Source organism: Saimiri boliviensis, chromosome 15, assembly GCF_048565385.1.
Source record: "Saimiri boliviensis isolate mSaiBol1 chromosome 15, mSaiBol1.pri, whole genome shotgun sequence".
NCBI classification, from domain to species: Eukaryota; Metazoa; Chordata; class Mammalia; order Primates; family Cebidae; genus Saimiri; species Saimiri boliviensis.
The window spans coordinates 50,448,088-50,471,474 of record NC_133463.1 but is presented as its reverse complement, the minus strand read 5'-3'; the positions used below and the strand labels follow the sequence as shown (position 1 = coordinate 50,471,474).

At 38.5% G+C, this 23,387-nt stretch overlaps 1 protein-coding gene across 6 annotated transcripts in view; it reads right to left on the bottom strand.

Moving 5' to 3' along the window:
* Positions 1 to 23,387, bottom strand: part of JPH1 (junctophilin 1) — a 90,778-nt gene that overhangs the window by 5,691 nt on the left and 61,700 nt on the right. Inside the window, exons 4-6 of one of the 6 annotated variants that reach the window (XM_010351437.3) lie at positions 14,075 to 14,721; positions 6,809 to 6,904; positions 4,331 to 6,671 (exon numbers count right to left, since the gene is read on the bottom strand). In XM_010351437.3, coding sequence (XP_010349739.1) covers positions 6,824 to 6,904; positions 14,075 to 14,721 — 728 coding nt within the window. In that variant the 3' untranslated portion in view covers positions 4,331 to 6,671; positions 6,809 to 6,823. Of the gene's footprint in view, positions 1 to 4,330; positions 6,672 to 6,808; positions 6,905 to 14,074; positions 14,722 to 23,387 lie in introns of those variants that run through there. The other 5 variants (XM_003940693.4, XM_010351434.3, XM_010351433.3 and 2 more) reach the window with 5 other exon arrangements.

Genomic DNA, 23,387 nt, shown 5'->3' with positions numbered 1-23,387 from the left:
CCCATTTTGACACCAAAACAATCCTTAGAGTGTACCAGAATTGGACACATGGTGTTTGGTGCTGGCCTACCATATGGGGACGACTCAAAAGGAAGTGTATGCTTGGTTTCATAAAAATGACATCTGAGAAAGGAAGATCAGCATACCCAAATTCAGTTATTCTTACACTTCTCTAACTGAATTAATATCCTCAACTAATCTGACCCGTCTGTTAAACTTCACTGGTGAACTCTGAGTCTGAGCATGCTACTGGTGTGGCGATGCTGACAAGGAGCTGTGGTCAGGTGAGAGGGAGAGCTCAGGTTTTGCAGGGGACTAAGGGACTAAACTGTACTGAACACACAGGCAGTGTTAACATTCCTGAAAGCTTGCAGCAGGGGAGCAGAAAGGTTTGGAATGCTTCCTTTATAACCTACTCAGGTAGTCTTTAGAATGTCAAAACAAATCCACGTGAATTGTTGATGATTTGAGTGAACCAACGAAAACTCCCAAATATAGTCTGCCAGGGCATTTTAGATTAGTAATACTATTTTGTGAAGAAAAAAATGAACACTATTATTAGTAAAAATGGAAAACGATTTCTATACACAATAATTTGAATGGAATAAAGCTGATACCGAGACACAAAAATTATGCTGAATTCCCCACTTTACTTGCTGTATCATGACAAATTGAATGTAGGTAACATCAAACCTTATTTTGAGCACTTAAATATCTCATTCTTTGGTGCTCTATTATGTGAGATTTTATAAATTCTTGCTTTGTTTCAGTGGATAAAAACACACTTCCTTTTTGATAATGTATGAATTAGAATGTTTCCAATCTTGACTTTTTATTTAGTCCAATTATATGATGTAAAACTGCCTTTTTTTTTTTTTTTTTTTTTTTTTTGAGATGGAGTTTCTCTCTTGTTGCCCAGGCTGGAGTGCAATGGTGCAATCTTGGCTCACCCCAACCTCTGCCTCCCTGGTTCAAGCAATTCTCCTGCCTCAGCCTCCCAAGTAGCTGGGATTGCAGGCATGTGCCACCACGCCTGGCTAATTTTGTATTTTTAGTAGTAGAGATGGGGTTTCTTCGTATTGGTTAAGCTGGTCTGGAACTCCTGATCTCAGGTGATCAGCCCACCTCAGCCTTCCAAAGTGCTGAAATTACAGGCGTGAGCCACTGCATCCGGCCAAAACTACTTTTATGATTTCTCTGTAGTTCTTAGGCCATGGATTCTACCACCTGTTGGTGCTATAGCAATTCTATGTTTGAGCACCTCCTTGGGGGCTTTATCCACTTGCAAAGCAGCTTTGTGACTTCTAGGTAGGTACTTGCTTTACTGGTCGGAAGCAGTTGTTAAAAAAATGTACATAAAATAATTAATCATGTCCATAAAATAATTAGATAATCTTTGGCTTCTCCTGACCTTTGCTTCCGCTTTTATGTGCAGATGATGTGATATTTATGACTCTTTTCTTCCAAATATATGTTGTAAGTGGCAAGGCTGTGACATATACATTCCTGAAACCAAAGACCTTCTCTGTTTTCCCATAAGCAAATATCGTCATGAATCCCAGTGCACATGTTTAATACTGTTTTTGACATTTTATGAACGTGTTTGCTTGGGTCGAGGCAGGGGACAAGGAAGAATGTATACATCAGTGTTATAATCTTCTGTTCATCTCTGCCTCCATTCAAGGATTGATATACTCTTTACCACACTAGGCAAACAACTTTATCAACCACCAGCTGAACAAATTTCAGGGCCTCACTTTTGTGTTAATTCCATGATGGCTTATCTAAATCAGACTTCAGATTCAAGAGAATACCAGGGAAGGTTTATGGCAGGCGTCCCCAAACTACGGCCACCCGTGGGCTGCATGCGGCCCCCTGAGGCCATTTATCCGGCCCCCCGCCGCACTTCAGGAAGGGGCACCTCTTTCATTGGTGGTCAGTGAGAGGAGCACAGTATGTGGTGGCCCTCCAGCGGTCTGAGGGACAGTGAACTGGCCCCCGGTGTAAAAAGTTTGGGGACGCCTGATTTATGGAATATTGACATAAGGTATCAAAAGAATACCACAACATTGGTCCAAACCTTTTTATGTCTTCTAGGTTTTATGTGCAACTTCCATGTTAATTATTGAGCTCAAGTTCAAACACAGATACCAAGTTCATATATAACATGCCTCTTTAAAACACCATTACATAAATGTTAACTTTTGGTAATGATAGTTCATATTTTATAAGGTTCAAATACATTACTATATAAATACCTTGCTAAAAGTGATGAAACAGTAGGATTGTAAACACACACTATTCAGAACTTCTGAAAGACTCTGCTATAGTAATATCAACTTAGAGGCATATGATTGAAATGGAGCATATGATTGAAATGGGCTCATTCAACCCACACTGCTACCCTGGATTCATGGTATTTGCTATCACATCCTCATGGGTGACGGGTGGCAGTGTGGAATAATGCTAGCCAATATGTGAAATGAAAAAGCACAGGATTTAGTATCAGATCTGGGACTCTGATACAGATTTTTATGATTTTATGGCTACGTGATCTTGTACAAGTCATTTAACTGCAGGAAAACTTTCACAGGGAGATTGTAAGAATCCAATGAGACACTGATGTGAAAGCTCTTTTTAAAGCAAATGTCTCGTATTCTCCTATACTGGAAAACACTTGTTAGCACAGAGAAGGAACTCCGTAGGTGTGGCCTTTAATTTTCCCAGCAAGAAAGACTCACGTGTCACCACTAAAGCAAGGACATCCCATAACCCATGACCTAATTAGCCATTATAAAAAGACCCTTAGAATGGAGTCTTACCATATTTTTCAGTGTGTCTGAGACACAAATAGGAATTTAATAATTTTATCCCCACTTCTTTCAATCAGTTAAACACATATACAAGGCATTTACTATGTGCCAGGCACTATAGTATAAACATTTAACATAAATAAGGTCATTTCATTCTCATCATCACCCTGTGAGACCAGTGCTGTGACTATACCCACTTACAGATGAGGAAACCAAGGGCATGGATTAGAGAAGGATCCACAATCAATCATGACCAAAGCCAGAATTTCATCTATATTGACAACATTCACCAGTATTCATTGTCTTCTCTATCTTTGCTATTTTCTCCTATTCCTATAAACCAGACCCCTATAGAGGCCATTGCATTTCAGCACCTTTGGGGTGAGAGCAAACTGTCAGAACATAAAATTCTTACACCTGGAGTAACCAAACACAGTCTGATGAACTGTTACACTGTACTAGCAGAATATGCCACGTCTACAGCCATCTATTAAGTTGGGAAGATGTGGCCATGTAACTTTCTGAAGCATGGCAGGAGAGCTGCAAATGGCAGGGAGGGTATGCCTGGGGAGCCTGCTAGCCACAACTTTTGAGAAACAGTTATTGAATTAAAAGAGCATGTAGAATATTTTCCAGACTTCCCAACCACACAAGCTTCACCCTAGCTTTGGCATCAGTGCTCCAAATGTGTGGCTTGGACACGAATCTGGAATCAACTATCTCTCTAGCACCTTGTGCTTCCCTTCCCTGCTTCCAAAGTCTGTTCTGCATTCTCTTCCTTTAGGATTTGCTAGGAGATTAATTACTGAAGTTGAGTAATCTGTTCAGCCCTTGAGGTGATAACTCTGTGCATTATTTATATAAGGGGCTCCAATATCTTAGCCGTCAACAGGGGTGATGAATCTGGGAATTTAAAATCTCCATGGCAGCTCCCTGGGAAGCTGTTTTGGAGATGTCCTTTTATCATAGTGCACAGGTGGCTTCCCTATGTGTTGAGCCAGCAGCTTAGGCAGGTACCTTGGATGATTTCAAAGGGAGCACAGTGGCTGGAAGTCCTGGTGGTGGCGGGTTTATTCAACCCATATTGTGCTTAACCTTCCAGGAATGCACCTAAGTGGCAGGGGTCACAGCAACATATTAATTTATTTGGGGCACAATGGTAAAAAAAATTCTAATCAATTGAAAAGTGCCCATGTAGGAGGGAGATTTACTTCATGTTTTCTTTAAAAATAAGAGCAGTCTTTAAACTCTGGATAAGGCACTAATCCAATTAATGAAGGCATTAAGCAGAGCAATGAAACTTATTTTGCAAAATTATCTGAAAGGTCCAGGATGAAAGAAACGTAGAAACAATTGGTGGAGCAGTATAACTACATTCTGCCACATGGTTTCTTTGAGCATTTCCCCCCCTTCTATTTCTGCTGTTAATTTTTCAGCAGATCTCTTTCAACACCACCACCAAACCATTCCATATAATTCAAGACAGTAATTTACTCACAAAGAAAACACACCTCCACTTTATTAATAACCAACTTTTTTTAATTAGAGCAGATACAGTTGTGAAAACTGTACATTATACATTTTGGTTTCAAGGATTATAAATAAAGGAACTCACAGGTAGGGAGTTCTTTTTCACAGCAAGAAACTTTAAATAAAGTCATGTTTAAGTACATTGGCAGACTTCATGTGCTGTCCAAAATGTTGAGTACAGTATAACAACCCATTAGAAAGAGCCTTCATGTAAAATACAGCTGTGCACATTTTAGAAAAATACCAACAATTTGAGCTTTGTTTTAAAAAAGCTTATAAATCATACATATATTTATAAATGGGACCAACATGCTCACTTTATAAACATATCCTCTATCTGTTACCCATTATTTCCAAAACATTACACATTTTAAATAAACACTTAATAAGATTAAATATTTTATTATTATTTTTTTAAAAACCAGCTTTCCTAGCATGAGGAGCTATGGGGTTCAGGAGGGGCGGTGAGAGTACTGAGACTGACACAGGAACTTTAAACGTTTGTTCTTAGGTAAAAACGGACTTTCCTAAATTTAAAAGTCAAAGCAAAATGTAAAAAATGAATATACAAGTTGTAATTTTTCATTTGCTCTCTTTCTGCCTTCTTCTTTATTCCATATTGGTCACACCCAGGATTTTCAACATATTGCGCTTCTGCAAGAAACATCACTGGGTTACTACCCTGCAGGTGACAGCCCACTCAGTGCACATCTGTGGTAACCAGGGAATTGTGTGAACTGTCTCTTCTGCATTGAAAAGGTAGCTAATATGTAAAAAACAAAATCTGATGAAACCATGCAAATCATGAAAATATTTCAGAGAAGCTCCCCCCTGCAATGTAATGTTTTAAAAAGATTTAATAAGATAGATACCTTTCTTCCCCGGATTTCTTTTGAAGTAATTACTTTGATAAAGACCATTTAGTTTCTCTACGTAAGCATGCTTCTGAATAATAAAGGGTAAATTGTAAAACAGCAAAACCCCAGAAATGTCAGAATGACGAAAGACTGCAAAAGACACATATTTGAAATAAAAATGTCTAAGCCTATAAAATTTGAAATGAAATTACAAAAGGAGTTTGAAAAACAGGAAAGGCAGAAAACTGAGAGGCAGTGATTGAACGAGGCTTTATGTTCTACCTGAATGTATTCAACAGACATTTAAGTTGGAAAAAGAAAACAAGAAAGAGCAGAGCAGTTTATTAATAGCATCTTGCTTAACTTTCATGGGAATTAACACAGCCACCGACAAGATTTTATTTGGTTGTAAAGTACGTCAGCAAAGAAACTGAATCCTTTAAACACTGATTACTGCAATCCATGCAACGTTTGGACTATACTTCTTAGAATTCTGTTGTCTTTCAGCTTTTAAAATTTAGCACTTTCTAAGTACATAAATAATTCACCTCAGTAATGTTAAAAATATTTAAAATTAAATTAGTTCTTAGGAAGGCATAGTGTCTTCAAATTGCTAAATTTTAAAGATAACCTTTTACAAGTGTAGGAAGAATAAATGACATAAAAGATGGTATATTGCTATCAAAATAAGCACAATTTTCACTAGCATTTTATTGTTTCTTTTCCTTGAGATGCAACACGTGTATTTTATCCGGCCAGGACTGCAGGTGGTAGATGACTATACATCATATTTAAATAAACAGCAAAAATGAACAGAGTCGTGCACAAGCAAACGAAACGTTCTCTCCCAGAACATTCCAGGAGATGTTAAAGCAGCAGGTCATGGCATAAGACTGGTGAGTGATGCTGCTACCTATTTCTTCTAATGAGATAGGAGTGAATGTTGGAACCACGTCCACAGCAACACAATCCTCCGACCGCATTCCTCGGGCAGTCGTTTCCCCAGCTCCCTACTAAAAACGTCAGATGGTAAAATAGTAAGGCAGCTGTTGACTTCCATCAAAAAGAAAAAAAAAAATGCAGCTCCATACATTTCCAGTTTAGTCACACTCTGCTAGGACAGATGGAGTAGCCAATGCCAAGAACTTCGCCGGATGGGGCTGCTTCAGCAGATTTTAAAAAAGAATTATTATTAAGTTTTGCTCTCCAACATGGCTGTGTGCTTCAGCTCCCAGAGGACCCCAAAGCCACAAAGCATTCCCAGGGGAACCGAACAGGTCCTCTGGCTGAATTTTCCGAGTTTCAGCTCTCTCGCGATCCCATTCTAATTCCAAGCCTCCTTCCCTGTGTCTGAGTCTGCCTGGGGTCGGCCATTTAAAGGGCTGACGGCACCACTGCAGAGAACTGTGGGCTAACACCACTAGTTGTCATGACTTCACTGAAGGGTCAAAACAGTTATAGCATTAAGTAACTATGTTGAATCACATTCAGGCGTAGCCAAAATTAAAGTGAAAGACAATATGTCATTGTTAAAAAAATAGCAAATTTGAACATGAGAAAAGAATGTTATTAACTATGATTTTAGATAGAAATTAAGGCGATTCTTACCTGTCCTAATTCCAATCAAGTTAGAAAGTGAACAAAAAGAATGGCCAACCCGATATTCAACAGCATGACAAGGACAATCATGATTGAATTAGGGCCCTGAAAATGAAACAGAACAAAATAATTGTAACTTTTCTATGTTAACATCAAGATAGCACCAAAGCCAATTACTGAAAAAAATAAGAAAATTAACACGATTGCAGTAAATAAGGAATAAAAGATGATAGCAGTTCCCAAAAGGTATAGACTAAAAATGGCAATGCTATGTTTAGACGGAGACATTTCAGAACTTTCACTTAAAAATGAATCCAGGCTTGAATTAGTTTAAAAATGTTTTAAACAACTGATCTACTTCATTCACCTCAAAACAATGGACAACAGCATGGGCTGAGATGCAGCTCACAACAACCGGGCCTGTGAACTGCTAGGAGTTAGAGGTGCATTTGTTGTTAGGATGAGTTGAGATGAGGAAGAGCTGCTTCCTCCTCAGGGCAGATAGAATATGACAGCAAAATCTGTAGGACAAAGCTGCCCTCAAGGAAAAATTCAGGGAAATCTCAAAGCAAGGTTCTCTACCTCTTGTTTTCTCTCTGGTCCTCTGTTTGGACACTGCCCTTTCCGTTAAGTAAAAGCTGTAAGTGAGAAGTTGGAGATGTTCAGAAGTTATCTTCAGCCCTAGCTTTTTAAATTTTTCTAACCACAACCACAACATTTCAGAAATCAAGTTATATTTTACAAACTACAGGATCCGATTTTGATAAATATCATAATACCAGATAGTTCAAAGGCCCCAAATTTTACTTGTTTAAACAAACCAAATTCATATAATCCATCTTTTCAGATCTGCTCCATGAAGAAGCCACCTGTTTGTTATTGTGTGGTATTTACTGTTAAAATAGTGTCTAATTCTTATATAGCATTAAGTGTTCTAAACTGGCTTTATGAGGCAGGTAGTTTTATTGTCCTTATTTTACAGATGAGGAAACAGTGGACTCTATATATTGAAGGAGAGTACACTGAAACAGTGGCTTCAAAGGTATTAATGTTTTTTTTGGATGTGGGGTAAGTGAATAAGGGAGACTGGAGCTGTCATTAGTCAAACACTCATCAGTTAGGGTCTAGGGTTTGGGTCACTCATCACTTACTCAAGAAGGTCTCTTCCCTGACTGAGGCCACATCCCCATGGTAGAGGTCAGAGGACCCTTCTCTTTCTCTATAATATGTTTCACACTTCATTGTCCTTTGTTGTTTAACTGCTATTTCCCCCCACAAGACTCTGAGCTTCAGTGGCAGGGGCCCTGTCTTATTCCCCGATATGTACCCAGTGCACAGACACATGACATTGCCCAATTCATTCAGGCAACCAATATTTAATGAGACCCTACTATCTTCCAGCACTTTTCCAAGTGCTGTGGATGTGGGTTGTTTTGGTTTAAGACAGGCTCTTCTCTGTCACTCAGGCTGGAATGCAGTGGTGTGATCTTAGTCCATCATAGCCTTGACCTCCCAGGTTCAAGCTATCCTACCACCTCAGCCACCTGAGTAGCTGAAACCACAGGTGCATGCCACCAAACCTGGAGATGAGGTCTCACTATGTTGCCCAGGCTGGTCTCAACTTCCTGGCCTCAAGCGATTCTGCCATCTTGGCCTCCCAAAGTGCCGGGATTCCAGGCGTGAACCACAGTGCCTGACCCAAATGTGGGTTTTTAAACAAAACAGATTAAATCACTGAATTAAATGAAGAACAAACAGGGTAATGAGTAAAATGGGGGAGGGAGAGGAAGTAAACATGGGTCCCCTTTAAGTGGGGAATATTTAGGAAGAGGAAAAGCACCAGTTCTTAAACCCCAAGTAAATGGGGGGAAAATAAACATTTATTGTAGGTTTTTATAATGCCGGACAGTGAGCTAAGCATCTCTGACATCTCAGAGTAGATTTTTTTTTGTTTGTTTCTTCTTCACATGTGATTATTAGTTCCATTTTATGGAGCTTAAGAGGATAAGTGTCTTGCTCTAGTTTCCTCAGTGAGTCTGAACATATTAGAACTCGAATTAAGCTTTAGTTTGGCTATTTCAGTGCTCCATGCTCTTTTCTCTATATGTCTTATTAAAGATGCAGACCTTAGTTTAAAGGCAATTTCCCATTAAGTTCTTAAAAATGACATTTTCATCTATATTCTTTAATTTCCACAGTATCAGAAAAATATCAAATTGTGATAATAACCAACTGCTCTTTTAGAATAGTTGTGTTCTGAATTAACAGTAGAGTCCTAACCTGTGCAACTCCTCCATTATAGTTAATTTAGAGCATAGAAATATAACAGGAAATTCTTATAACTCAGAAAATAGTGGAGATACTCTTTCACTGCCACAACTGAGCACAGATTAAGGGAATGGTATTACAGGCTGAGCATCCCTTACCTGAAATGCTTGGGACCCTAAGTGTTTGGGGTTTCAGATTTTTCCTGATGTACAGGTTGAGCATCCCAAATCCAAAATTCTAAAATGCTGCTATGAGCATTCCCTTTGAGCATCATGTTTGTGCTGGAAAAGTTTCAAATTCTGGAGATTTACAAAATTTTAAATTTTTCTGGCTACATAGTATTTGTATATATTTATAGGGTATATGAGATGTTTTGATACAGGCATACAATGTGTAATAATCCCATCAGGGTAACGAGGTATGCATCACCTAAAAGGTTTATTCCTTGTGTTCCAAACAATCCAATTATACTTTTAGTTATTTTATTTTATTTTTTGAGGTGGAGTCTTGCTTTTGCCACCCAGGCTGGAATGTAGTGGTGTGATCTTGGCTCACTGCAACCTCCACCTCCTGGCTTCAAGTGATTCTCCTGCCTCAGCCTCCTGAATAGCTGGGACTACAGGTGTTCACCATGCGGCCTTGCTAATTTTTATATTTTTAGTAGATTCAGGGTTTCACCACGTTGGCCAGGCTGGTCTCGAATCCCTGATCTTTAAGTAATCCCAGCCTCCCAAAGTGTTGGGATTACAGGCGTGAGCCACCATGCTTGGCTCTCTTTTAGTTCTTTTTAAATGTACAATTAAATTATTATTGACTATAGTCACCCTGTTGTGCTATCAAGTACTAGATCTTATTCGTTCTATGTTTTTTTTGCATCCATTAACCACCCCGCTTCTCCCCATGTCTTCACTTTCCTTCCAGCCTCTGGTAACCATCCTTCTACTCTCCATCTCCATGAGTTTGATCACTTTAATTTTTAGCTCCTACAAATAAGAGAGAACATGCAAAGTTTGTCTTTCTGTGCCTGGCTTCTTTCACTTCACATCATAACCAGATTTTGGAGCATTCTGGAGGTTCCACGTGTGCTATATACTTTGATTAGATTTTGTCATAAGTGTTTTAAGAATTTTGTATCATTTCAACCCTTCTGGGCTAGTGGATTTATTTTATAATTCTCAAAGCTAATTTAGTGCTATGAAAGATGAGGAAAAATACACCTGGTTAGAACAATACAACATAGACTTCAGTGTCTTACAGTGGATCCAGGAAAGTGAAATAGCGGAGAATGTCCCTTCCATGAAGACCACTTCTAAAGTCTAAGGGGCGCCTGAACCTTAACTCCCATTTCATAAATCCTTATAAGATTCTGTGAATTTATCTAATCCCTTTGAATTAGTATTTTGAATCTGTATATTCTCTTGATTTGAATTTAGTTTACTATCTTTTCTTCAGTTTTTAGCTCACATATCATTGTACTGGCAATCTAGATTCAATGAATAGTGAATGAGTGCTTTATCCAGAATGAAACATCCATACATATATATGTTTTCTATTGCACACACACACTTCTCCTGTATATATTCTAACATACACACACATATATATTTATCCTACCAGGGTAGCTCCACTTAGAAAACTATTTTTAAAGGTGACTCAGTGAAGATGAGAGCAAACTAGACATGAAAGAGTCAAACAGTAACCAGGTGAAAAATAAAAATCCGGGATGCTATGTTCAGTGACAGATACTAAGCCCTGGCCTCTGTGTTCTTTATATACCTAGGCACAGGATAGAGGGTAAAAATCTCTAATGTTAAGAAAGTCCCATAAATATGACTATGGTGGCCAGTTGTAGCTTAAAATAGCAAAATGAAAAAAAAAATCAGTCTTGCTTTTCAAGACTGACTGGGACAAGTATAATACAAGAAGCTGTAGCAGGGCAAAGGGTAAGTCTTGATTGGAAGAGAAATTTTCAGGCGCTAAGAAAATAAAAAACAGGAAAGCAAAATACAGAAAGAAATTCTAACAAATGAAATTAACTTTTTTTTATTTAAGAGATTCTCACTCATATTTAAAACTGTGAGCAATTTTCTGCTAGAAGAGTTATTATGGTTTATGTGAAATCTAAAGCTTCTCTAGTTAGAAACACGTGAGAAGAACAAAGTTTAAGTATTAATAGCAAAGTTTAATTATATGTATTTACGTTTTCTTGGGGTGAGGTTCAAACCCGATTTGATGGGGATGCTTTAAATTTTACACAAATTCAAAAGAAAGATTAGATAAACCACAAAGCAAGCTTGGAAACAAATCATAGCTGAAAAATAAAGTGCAGTCGTTTTTCAGAATGGGCTGAGATACCTAATTGGAAAACTCCTCACTTGTCTACTTGACGGCAAGATGCTAAAGATGCCTCCTCTGATCCTACCAGAGTTGTCATATGGCAAAAAACCTACAAAAATCTCAGGATCACATAGATGTGTGCCCCTAGGACTGAGTCCATATTGCAAACATTGCCCACAGGGGTCACAGAAGTTTCTTGAGGAAAATATTCCTCAAGGAAGAAATCAATGCCATAGCCTCCCTTCTCCTACCTCTCATACTCAAGTTAACTAATTTCCTGTGTTAGTTTGTGTCCCAGGAGATTTTCTGTATGTCCAGGAGATCAATATCCAGGGTGATCCTGAGGATGGATCAAATCTATTTGAGTATTTCTCAACTGCTTATGCTTCAAGTAGCATTGTGTTGAAACAAACATCATTATAATAGCCAATGTTTTTTGAGCACTTATTCTGTGCTAGGCACTATGCTAAGAACTTCTAAAGTATTAACTCATTTAATCTTCACAACAACCCTGAGACAGGTACAGATGAGGAAACCAAGGCACAAAGCAATTAGTAAACTGTCCAGGGTCACACAGCTGGTAAGCAACAGAACTGAGACTTGAACCAAGGAAGTGTGGCAATAAAGTTCAATCCCGTGAATTTTAAAATTATTTACAAATGTCTAACTTATACAGTGTCTTTTTCTCAAAACCGTATGTAGTACTCCGCTGTCTTAAAGGTCATCCACTGACAACCTTTATGATGACTGTGTCACTTCCTAACTCTCTGGAGTAGGGAAGGCAGCTTTCTATTATACTATTAGGAAGACAATGTTAATTGTTAGAACCACATGAAGGTGTCGAGTCAATCTTGAATTTTGCAGAGGCAGTCTAAAGCTCAGGGTGGCTGTGGACCTGCCGGGGTCTCCTTTCCCCCTTGGGGTGTAGAGGGGAACCCTAAGGACCAACTACTGTCATGGAGTATGCTTGGCTTACTGAAAGTATCAGAGGATTCTGCACATAAGTAAAACAGATTTTTTTTTCTAAGTTAAGAGGCTGTGAATTTATCAAACATATATATACTACTGCTTTACAGAGAGCCTCTTCCAGGTAAGAGCTGGGTAATTCGACATTTTTTCCTCCTATCACAGCCTGATGCATAGGACACTGGGGCATATGCTTCCCCTAGAAGTCAACTAAAAAGCCCACAAATGGCTACCCAAGGTGTAAAAAACATGGCCTTGCATTGTTTGAATTTTCCACCTTGTAAATCAGGCAAACTAATATTGATATATGCGAGGCCTTATTAACCTGAGGATAAACATGCTGAAAGTTAAATGAGAAGTAACCATTACATTTAACGAATTCAACAGTGGTTATTATAGTTATAATATCAAGATACTGACATATTAAGGATAAAAAAAATCTTTAAAATGAATGCTTACTGAAGAGTCAGAGTCTTAAAGTTAGTCTGTTTTGAAAATAATTTTTCTCCATGTAGGTGGACTTTAAGGAAGTTAGCCGAGTTAATCTGAATAATTTATGTTTGGCTAATTAAAAAGTTGAAAATTTGAAAAAGAAGAGAACCAGAACTAGTGTTTTATAGATATTAACAAAATAAACGCACTTAAGAAATTTCAAGCGTAAGTCAATTGAACAGAGAAATTTTAATTGTTTAATCCTGTGAATAAACAGACAAAAATAAGAAACTGATGGCTGTGCTATATTGTTGGCCAAGATACTAGTTCACACCATTATGCAAATAGGTCTCTGTAATTACTAGTGAACACTAGGTGTGCAACGTTTAACACCTCTGTTCTAAAGGGATGTGACCAGCTCAAGAGGTCACTGATTAATTTTTTAATCAATAATTAGTTAGCTTCAAATTTTATAAACTCTATAGAAATTGATAAAATACTAATTGCATATATTATTCAAAAAATCTCATTTGAAAGAGGGTATATAAAGATTTTTCGTTAACACAGAGCTTTTGTGGCTGAATAATAAATATCTTAAATGCTCAAGATTAATTGATACTAATAACCTGCATCTACCAGAAAAATGAAATTGTAAGAGTTCTCACACATTGAAGACAGAAGACCAAAGAAATTCTCTTGAACTGTTGGAAATTTTTAGTTCTCTTTTGGGAAAGAAAAATGTTCGAGCTGCGAAGCCTGGCTGATGAAAATCTAAACTAGACATGTATGAGAAGAATTCACAAAGGCTAGAGGAGACTTTCTTTTGTGTAAAGATGTTAACCGCTGTGGGGAAAACAGGAGGGCTAAGAACTTGGTGGCACCCTTTTCCTAGAGTTCTGAGAGTGGCTGGCTCTTGGCAGGGGTCATGATTCCTTTCTAGCAATCAGAGAGCAAGCTACCAGGAAGCTCACCAAGGCACACTGTTAAAGCCTTGCTAAAACGTGCTAAGATGCTGTGCTAAGCTGGTCAGGTCTTACCTACCTGAATTACATCTATAGTGGGGCTGAGTGAACACAGGGATGGTGGGGCGAATTTCTGCCTGGAGAGCTCTTTACTGTCTCAAGGTACAAATGTCTTACGTGCTGCTCTGAACAACCCTGTGCTCCTAGAACCCTGGTTAGCTTGGCTGTGATCAAGATGCACAGTGACCTCACATAGCTCGCTGAAAGAACCAAAGGGAAGACAGAGAAAAACAGTACTTGTAGGACTTACTGAATTGGCTTCTTTTTCCAAAGCAGGACATGAATCATTGCTTGCTGGATTCTTTGGTATAGCAAGTTCAGACTTCTTAGCTTTTGGCTCAGCTTTGCTTTCTTTGGCAACTGGTTTTGTCACAGATTTGGAGGGACTCCACTTGTTAGCGGATGGCTTGTGCACCAGTGCTGAGGAAGACTGGCTAGATCCATCGCCGTCCTCCACATCTACTGGAGGGTGCTGGGGGGCATTCAGCTTCACGTAGTAGCCGTGATACTGAGAATGCAGCTCCCCATTACTGGGGTTAGGGATGTGATGGCGGCCAGAGTACTTGGACTGGGGCACAGCCGCTCCTGCCTCCTTCGTCGGAGCCTTTGACATCAAGGGCTTATTGACAATGGCCATCACCTGCTCATCAGCCACACTCCTTTTGTCTTGGTTGAGTCTCGCCCCTGAGCTGGGGTTTTGCTTCTTCACGGGCTTTGGGGAGGAAGTGGGAGAGTGGCTGTGCATGGGACTTGTCTCAGGAGATCTTGGGGGTGTCGTGCCTTTGCGATAAAAATGAGGAGATTCCTTTGGTGTAGGTGGCTTTTCTGGTACCTTTTCTTCTGGATTTTCTTTAGCATCTACACCTTCCTGAAATCTCTGTTTGACATAATCAGGGCCTGCCAAAAAAATTAAAAAAAGAGGAAGGTGGTGATAAAAAGTACAAAGGTCTGTACTTTGTATATATTTTGCTAAATCAGATTAACCTTTTCTATTTTAAAAAGATATATTCGTAAGTCTTTGACTAAGTACACATTTCATTTTCTAGGGGAAAAGTTTATTTATTATGGAAAGGCTGCTTTAAGATAATACAGAATATAGACAGTTCTGGCTTCCCTAATAATTACATTCTTTCTGCCTCCTTGCAGAATACAGAGACAAAATTCATGTTGATGGAACACTGGTCGCAATATCATAATTAATCTGCTTATTCAAATTATGTGGTATAACTAAGACATAGGAAGTGTATACCTGTATAAGGAAATAAGCTGACTACTATATGTGTGTGAAAATTTTAAAAAGTACACTGTAAGGGGAGAAACTGTAGATAACATTTTTAATGATCTGTCATCAAACACTCATTAAAACAGCTTCTGAGGCTTAGGTTGCACTACACAAAGTCACTTCCATGTAGCCATTCACAGCTATGGAAAACATGGATTTGCACAAGCCGTGTTTTCTAGGTATCAAAGTCTAGACAAGGCAGTTGTCTGGTTCTGTTGCTTTCGGATTTTTTTTCCCCTTTTTTATATACCTCAGGATTGTTTATAAAAATCATGGTTTTTTTTTTTTTTTTTTTTTTTTTTTTTTTTTTAATATATAAATGGGAACAAATTTTCATTAAAAAAGTGGCTATTCTTCTAAGAGAGGAGAAAAAAATGAAAAAATAAAAACAGCAAAAAAAGTGTCCCTGCTGCATTGTGATTTTGTGGGGAGTGGGCTGTAAAGAAACAGGATATGTGCCACAAGATGTCCAGGCCCTGGGAACTCAAGGAGGCCTGTGGTCCAGAAAGGGGTGGCTCTGGGGCTGCAACAGAGTCCTCAGACTTCTAGGGCCTTCAGCTCTCAGCAAGTCATGTGCATACTTTGGCTACCACTCCACCCATCTGCCACTTGTCTCCTCGGAAGGTGAGGTCAAGGTCACATGCAACGCAGTTGGCCCTCTTCCTTGCAAATGGGCAGAAGCTGACAGTAATCTCTCGAGTATACATGGAAGACACTGTTCCCACCGACATGCTTATAGAGAGCTGACAGGCTCTTGTCAATTCCACAGCACTGCATCTGTTCATTTTCCTTCCTGTCTTCCACCCTCAACCCCAGATAAACTCACTAAAAGATTTACAGAGGGGCTGAACACCAATTATCCTTAATTATGAAAATACATACTGCATACTTATACTTTCAATTGCTCTTTTTTGTGGTGGTCTGAGTAATAAGTTATTGTAATGAGACTGCTATTTAATCATACAAAGAATTTTCCAAAATGTAAAGCCTCACCAAAATTTTAGGGAGTAGGTGTTATTATCCCTATTTTACTGAAATGGAAACAGCTATAGCAGCTGAGAAAGAAAAAAAATCATATAGCTTTCATGTCTGTTTTAAGAAAAAACATGATGCAACATGTAATATTTTAAAGCCAGCGACAAGAATTCCTGAGCACCCACCACTGCAAGTTATATTCAGGGCACAAAACATAATAGTATTATCACAGTTTCCACCTTCTAGAAGATATATCCACTCCTTGGGATTCAAGGTTCCCAAATCTGTCAAGATCGCACATTGACAATTGAGACTTGCTTTCTAAACTGGGTAAGCGCTCCCTTTATGTAACTGACAATTTTCTTTGAATTCCTCCATCCAAAATGGCAGTGTGAATTCTCAGGCCAGTGAAAGGTATCTCGAATGATGAAAAGGGGCAACTGAAAGCATTCAAAAGGTGATGTCCTTCTGTTTCTGAATTCTTTCTTGGTGCTGTGTGTATGGACATAGCACCTAGAGGAAGCAAAGCAGCATGAGCACAAAAAAGGGGTGTTTTCTATTAGCCAATCTATCCCTGCTCTTTAAAACTCATTGGGTCATTGACACTGGTTTGTCATGGAGAAGTACCTTGTGATCAACTGCTGATGTATTTTAACAAAATCCCTCTTCTTCTGTGACAAAGTATATTCTCCAATAGATCTTGATGCAGTGTGATGCTTACATACTTTTCCTTCACTTTTCCACCCAAAATTTCACTACGGTTGGTTTTCTTTGTGCTTTACTGATATTTGACTTCATAGCATTACTAAAATACCCATCTAGGTATGGTAGTGAATTTACTGTGCAAAGATAAAATAGTCAAGTGTCTTAGAGACAGTGGACTTTTAAGTCACTTAATGCTGAACCAGTTAACACGAAATACAAAGTACTTTTAACGTCTTCGATCTAAGAAATAAATGCAAGTTATTTTTGCAAAGAAAAATTGACAATGTCTGTTAAGATTAAGGCACATTAAAAGCTAATGTTTAACTTAAATATACAGAAAAGAGTGAAAAAATAGACTCTGGCAAACATTATTTGTTTTACATTCCCAAAGTTGGGGGGAAAAGAGAGTAACTGTGCCCTGAGAAATGAAGCTGTCACAAAGCCCATGCATTTCATTTCGAAGATGTGAGACCATTAAAGCATAGCTTACAAATTTAGGATTTAAATATTTGTGATGGCCTCATCACAAAAAAAAAGTCATTTGTTTGAGGTAATAAATAGGTTAATTAGCTTGATTTAATCATTTCATATTGTATTAAGAAATTGTAACATCACTTTGTACTTCACAAATACAACAATGACTTATCAATATATACATTAAAAACATTAAGATGTATCCTAGTGACCGTCAGTACCACCAGCCTTTACAGCAAAAAGTAGATTAGAAGCAGAAATGGGAGCTGCTTTGACAGATTCTAACAAAAGTGACAGCTATCATCAAAGGATGAGACTGAGGAAGCATTAGCAGCTACAAGAAGCCATTTATTTGGCAGAAACTCAGGCAGTTAGATAATGGTAGCTCCCCCAAAATTAATAGTAATAATTTTTAAAAGTCAGCCTTTAAAGGAATGTGCTTTAGTTATCTGAAGAAAAAGCAAAAACTTTAATACTTGAATGCAAAATTTATTTTCACATGCTTTTAGTAAGTAGTGAATAGAACTCTCCCTACCTCTTAACTTATACTACCTATGGATAGGTCAAGGTGAGAATGATTTGGCTACTGGAAGAATTTATATTAATGAACTTAGGAAGCTAAATTCTGGATTCCATTGAAAGTATGTCTTACAATATTTATGAACTCTCAAATACCAGTCTAATCACTTCTTTAACCTTTAGAATCTAATGTGTCACCTCTTTGGACACAGTTTTCTTGTCCTAAATGTATTAAGAAAGGCACGTCTTAGATAATTATCATGCCCACTCTGCTAAGTTTAGGTATACTCACTCCAATTGATCTATAGGGCTTCTGATGATATTCAAAATATGTTGAGATCAAATAATTTACTAGAATGGTAGAAGTACATTTTAGTGTCAACTTTCACATTTAAAAAATTTCTACCTTTATTATTCATTCAAAAAATATCTGGGTAAGAGAAAAAATGTACTTCCAAGCAGAGTCACCTATGCTTGCTGCTTGTCAGAGTATCTAGAGGTGTTATGCCCAGAGATCTTAATAAGTATAAATTGAAGCCTAGAAATATTGATGTTTAACAAATGATCCAAGTGATTCTAACGCACTGGGTTATAGGCATTTGACAGCATGCAAGAAATATGTTGAGTGGAGGTGGACATAGCACTGACTTACATGACTATGTCCCATTGGAAATGGTTCCAATGTGTTGCAGTCATGGAAGGCCTAGCCAACTAAATGAGGATATATGGTTAGATTTTCCAGAGGAAGATTAAATGCTTTTAAAACAAGACATTTAATATAATGCAGAAGACAGAAGTTTTTCCTGGACTATTTTCTCTTGGAAGGCACATGTTGTGCCTGCTACTTGTTCTGTGTAGTAAATGTGTGTGTCAGCATTGCAAAGCCAGCAACATAAAGTTGATGAGATGCAGCAGTTCATTAAAAAGACTAGTCAGAATACTGCCAGGGAGGGAAATTATGACAAATGTTGATAGTTGTTGCAGTCAGCATTTTCATCTGTTTTTATAGACAGTATCTATGAATCCCAAAGGATTTTCTCCCCCTAGAGACTCACTGGGAGGAAGTCAGATACAGGTCACCTGCTCACAGATATGGCTGCCACACAATGTGAAAAAAGAAACAACATTCAGCTTGTTATCCACCAACACTCAAAGGTTACTCGTTACAGTTGGCACAAAGGCTCAGAACAGATATGGCAGATGGTGGCAGCAGGGTATCCAGCTAGTTCTGTGGAGGTGAGCCTTGCTGGGCTGGCTCCCGCAGGAGCACCATAAAGACTGCCCAAAACAAATGTCTGTGAGGGCAGTGTCAGTATCAAATGCTTTGTAGCAACAAGAGTAGTCATTAAGTAGAAATTAGACATTTTCTATGGAGACTTGACAATCAATGAAAAGAGGACCAGACTAAAAGAGTCTAAAAAGATTGTGTAACTGATAACAGGGTCACTTGTGTTCAGTATGGGAAGAATGCTCCCTTCCTACAGGACTTCACAGTCCCATCTATAACAATCCTGCAGTTCTGTGACCATAGCCATAGTGCTCTGGTCTGCAAACTGTGGGACATCCTTTCCAGTACCTTGCACTGGGCTGGCACTCAATGCCCATTTGTGAAACTGAATGTACCAGAATGAATATGTGGTATGAGTAACCAGCAAACTCATGAATTACTAATTTTATGTCAACTAATGGATTATTCAGTTTCCCTTTTTAATGAAAAAGTTTATTCAGAATTTGGGGTTTGGAAGGTGAGCATAGAAGTCATCTATTCCAGGATGCTTCCCTTTTCTTAACCACATCTATGACATATTAATAATAGGCCTAGACAATTATGTAATGAAGATACGCTTTGATTTCTAAAGTCTTCTAATTCGTACCAGAAACGCAAACTTAGTTAACACTGGTCCATATTAAGCTATGCTAAAGAATTCACTCTAAATAATCGATGGACTGTGTATATGAGCACATTTACACTTAAACATGGGAAGACAAACCTTTTTGGCGATGCTACCCAGAGGAGCAGGCTGGCTCTCTCCGAAGAGGGCTCCAAGTACTAAGTTTACCACATTCCAGGGCAGTGTTTTAATTTCTTTAAATCATGCTCAGCCCCTGCCCCCATTAATAAATATAAAAATTTTACATGCTACTTAATATCACTTGAAATTAAAAACAAATTGAGTATCTCGATCAAAAGGAATTAAATTTTTTTTTTTCTTTTGAGACAGAGTCTTGCTCTGTGGTCGAGGCTGGAGTGCAGTGGCACCATCCTGGCTCACTGCAACCTCTGCCTTCTGGGTTCAAGTGATTCTCATGGCTCAGCCTCCCAAGTAGTTGGGATTACAGGCATGTACCACCATGCTCAGCTAATTTTTGTATTTTTAGTAGAGATAGGGTTTTACCATGTTGGCCAGGCTGGTGGTGAACTCCTGGCCTCACATGATCTGCCTGCCTTGGCTTCCCAAAGTGCTGGGATTATAGGCATGAGCCACCACACCCAGCCTAAAAAGAAATTGAAACAGTGGGAGAAAGAGCCACAAATCTAGTCTCCTGATCTTCCTCTAGTGCCCCTGTCCCTCCTGCTTCCTCAGTGGTCACCCTCTAAAGCAAGCTTGTGTAACCCATGGCCCAACACAAATTCGTAAACTTTTCTCAAAACATTTTTTATTTGTGATTTTGTTTTAGCTCATCAGCTATCATTAGTGTTAGTGTATTTTATGTGTGGCCCAAGACAATTATTCTTCTTCCAATGTGGACCAGCGAAGCCAAAAGATTGGACACCCCTGATCTAAAGGCTATGTCAGCTTTGCTGGCGTAGAAACCTGATTTTACCAGCATTCTGAAGCAGAGCCATCCCTTGGGGCAGACCCATGTTACTAAAGCTCACAAGACTGATGTACAATCCTAGAAGGCCAATTCACTAGTTTACAACAAGCAATGTAAATGTTACATAGGTCAAGGGACTCATGCTGATACCACCAGTACATGCTCTCCTTGTTGGCAGACCTCCATGGAAAGCTCAACCAAAATTAGAAAGTTACTGGTGAACATGGAATCAGAAAAAGAAGCATGAGCTGAATCAAATATCTAATGGCATCAAGCTGGGCTAGCCTGATGCATCCATTTCCTGAGTCAGGATGATCTTGCCAGTTAAGCCGTATGCCACTGGGCTGGCCTGGTTCCCTGCATCCTTCCCCATAATAGAAATGTCCTTGCCAACGTGAGAGCAATCCTCCAAGGTTCTGGCTCAGGCTTCTCCTCCTCTGGACAGTGTTGGGATGAACACTGCCAGTTTTTGCCTCTGTGACTCTTTTTATCTATACTTCCTTGGTATATAAAAATTGGTGACCAATTTTTCCTTAGATGTTTTAATAATCCAATCAGGTTACAAGGAAATCTTGTGGTTCTTAAAGTCATCTTGTTACTTAGGATCACCTGATCTACCTCTATGCAGTTTCAGGGACTCATTTTCGAGTTGAACTCTCAGAGGGCAGTCTTCTAAGTTCTTGGGGGATGACTCACTGTGTCACTGCCACTAACAGCAATTTAGGTTTCTGTGTATGTACACAATTATTTATATATACATTCACAAATATCCATTTGTATGGTTTTTGTTTATTAGAGCTTACCCCTTTGAGGGAGAAAGCCATGTTACGTGCTATTTTTTTTCTTTAATGACAAAAGTTATTCTTTAATTTAAAAAAATTTTGATTAATCTACATATAATTTATCAGCAACCTTTTTTTTCATTTTTCGCTTTTATAATCAAGATGCTATGTTTTTTTCCCTTAGTTTCTAACTGAGTTATAGAACAATACAGTTTTAAACTAAAAAACGTAAGCTTAAGATGGAAAATATCTGCAAATACTGCCAGCTCCTGAAAATAGGTAATTTGCCATGGAAGTGTTCAACATGTAAGCTATGACAGGCATCCTTTATTCTAGGGTTAACTACTTCTACACATGAACACTGCATTCCAGACAATGATGGCTTTTATATCTGAGATATGTAAATTAAATGGCCAGCCTAATTTAGAAGTACTTGAAAGCCCTTTTTGAAAATGTCTATCTGATTTGCTCACCCTGTACATGCAAAGTGGAGAGCATGAGTTATGCTCCCTTGAGAAGATCAATAATACCCTCGACAGAAAAGGCTTTCTATACAGTTGCTGAAGGAAGTGCTGGCTATGGGTCAAAGAGGACTGCAGCCTCCACCCTCAAGCTCTGGTCTCAAATAGACCTGCTGTCGTCCATGCTACTGTGATTTATTCATTACTGATGGACAGCTTGCTTATATGAAACTGTTTTAGCTAAGAAAAGGGTGGAATTACATTTTCCCACAATATTTTTTTCCCTTCAAGTGCTTTTATACCAGAAAAGGCTTTTAAAACCATTCAGTCTGGGAAACCGAGATGATCTTTTGTATCATTTACCTCTTGGTAACACCTAATAGAAATCTAAAGGGACCCCATTCCTCAAAAGAATTAACAGAATTGTGAAATTACCATCTGCAGACAACAGTGAGTTTGTTTTCTTTCAAAGTTGCTCAAGCCCAGTGTCTTCTGATCAGTCAGGTTCTTTGCAGTGGCAGCACTGCTAGGGAGGAGAAAACAAACTCTCCTGGGTGGCTGTACTCTTTCCCCAGCACTCATGCCCTTGAATAGCTAATTTGCCAATGTATTTAGGTATCAGGGAAGTATGAGTTCATTTCACACCAGAAGAGAGTTTATTCCTACCAGAGGTCACTGCAAAAAATGCATATATATTAAATCATTGAAATCTCAACCAGAGGTTTAAAAGAGATGCATGTGAAAGAAAACACCCTTCTCAGTGGTTGCTTTGGACTTGAACGCTTAGAGAAGTCACTCCATGATGATGATACCTATCCTTCAACAACCATTCTGGGTCCCTCCCCAGCCTTTTCCTTATAAAAACTGACTCTTCTTTGCCTGACCTTTTAATGTGTTCTTTCTTTGCAGGAACCTCCTGCCCCCATTCTCCAGGTCATTTCTCATTGCTCCATCCTCAATTATACCCAAGTTTCTAGCTTTCCTATGAATCTTGCCATTTCGTTCACTTTGACTTAGTTGTTTCTTAGGGCTCACTGATACCCTGTGGGTTCCAATAGCGTATACCCCTTACCAGAACCAAATACTTTTCAAACAGCTACCTCATGCAGGGTGCTGGGCTAGGGACAGGATGCTAGTTATACAGCTTGATTTAATAAAAACCAATGTGGAAAAATTCTTTACCAAGAAATGTAACTTTTGATAGAAATTGAGAATATTTATTTTGGTTTCTTTACCTAGAAGTCTGTTGATGCCTCATACGATCATTAGAAAGATGTTCTTTAGAAAGCAGTGGAGAATATATATAAAAAGGTGAATATTGCCTTTTTGAAATTAAAAACAAACACACTAGTATATTATAGAAAGGGGTAAAGAGAGTCTCCTAGGAAACTACTAGAAAGTGAATTAAGTATTTAAACCTATTGCAAATATTAGTTGATTGCTATTTTGTAACATCTGAGAGGCAGATAACCAAGATCAATTTTTTTTAGGGTTGTCACTTTTATTTTTTCCATCATGACATGCATTTCCTCTTAATCTGTGCAT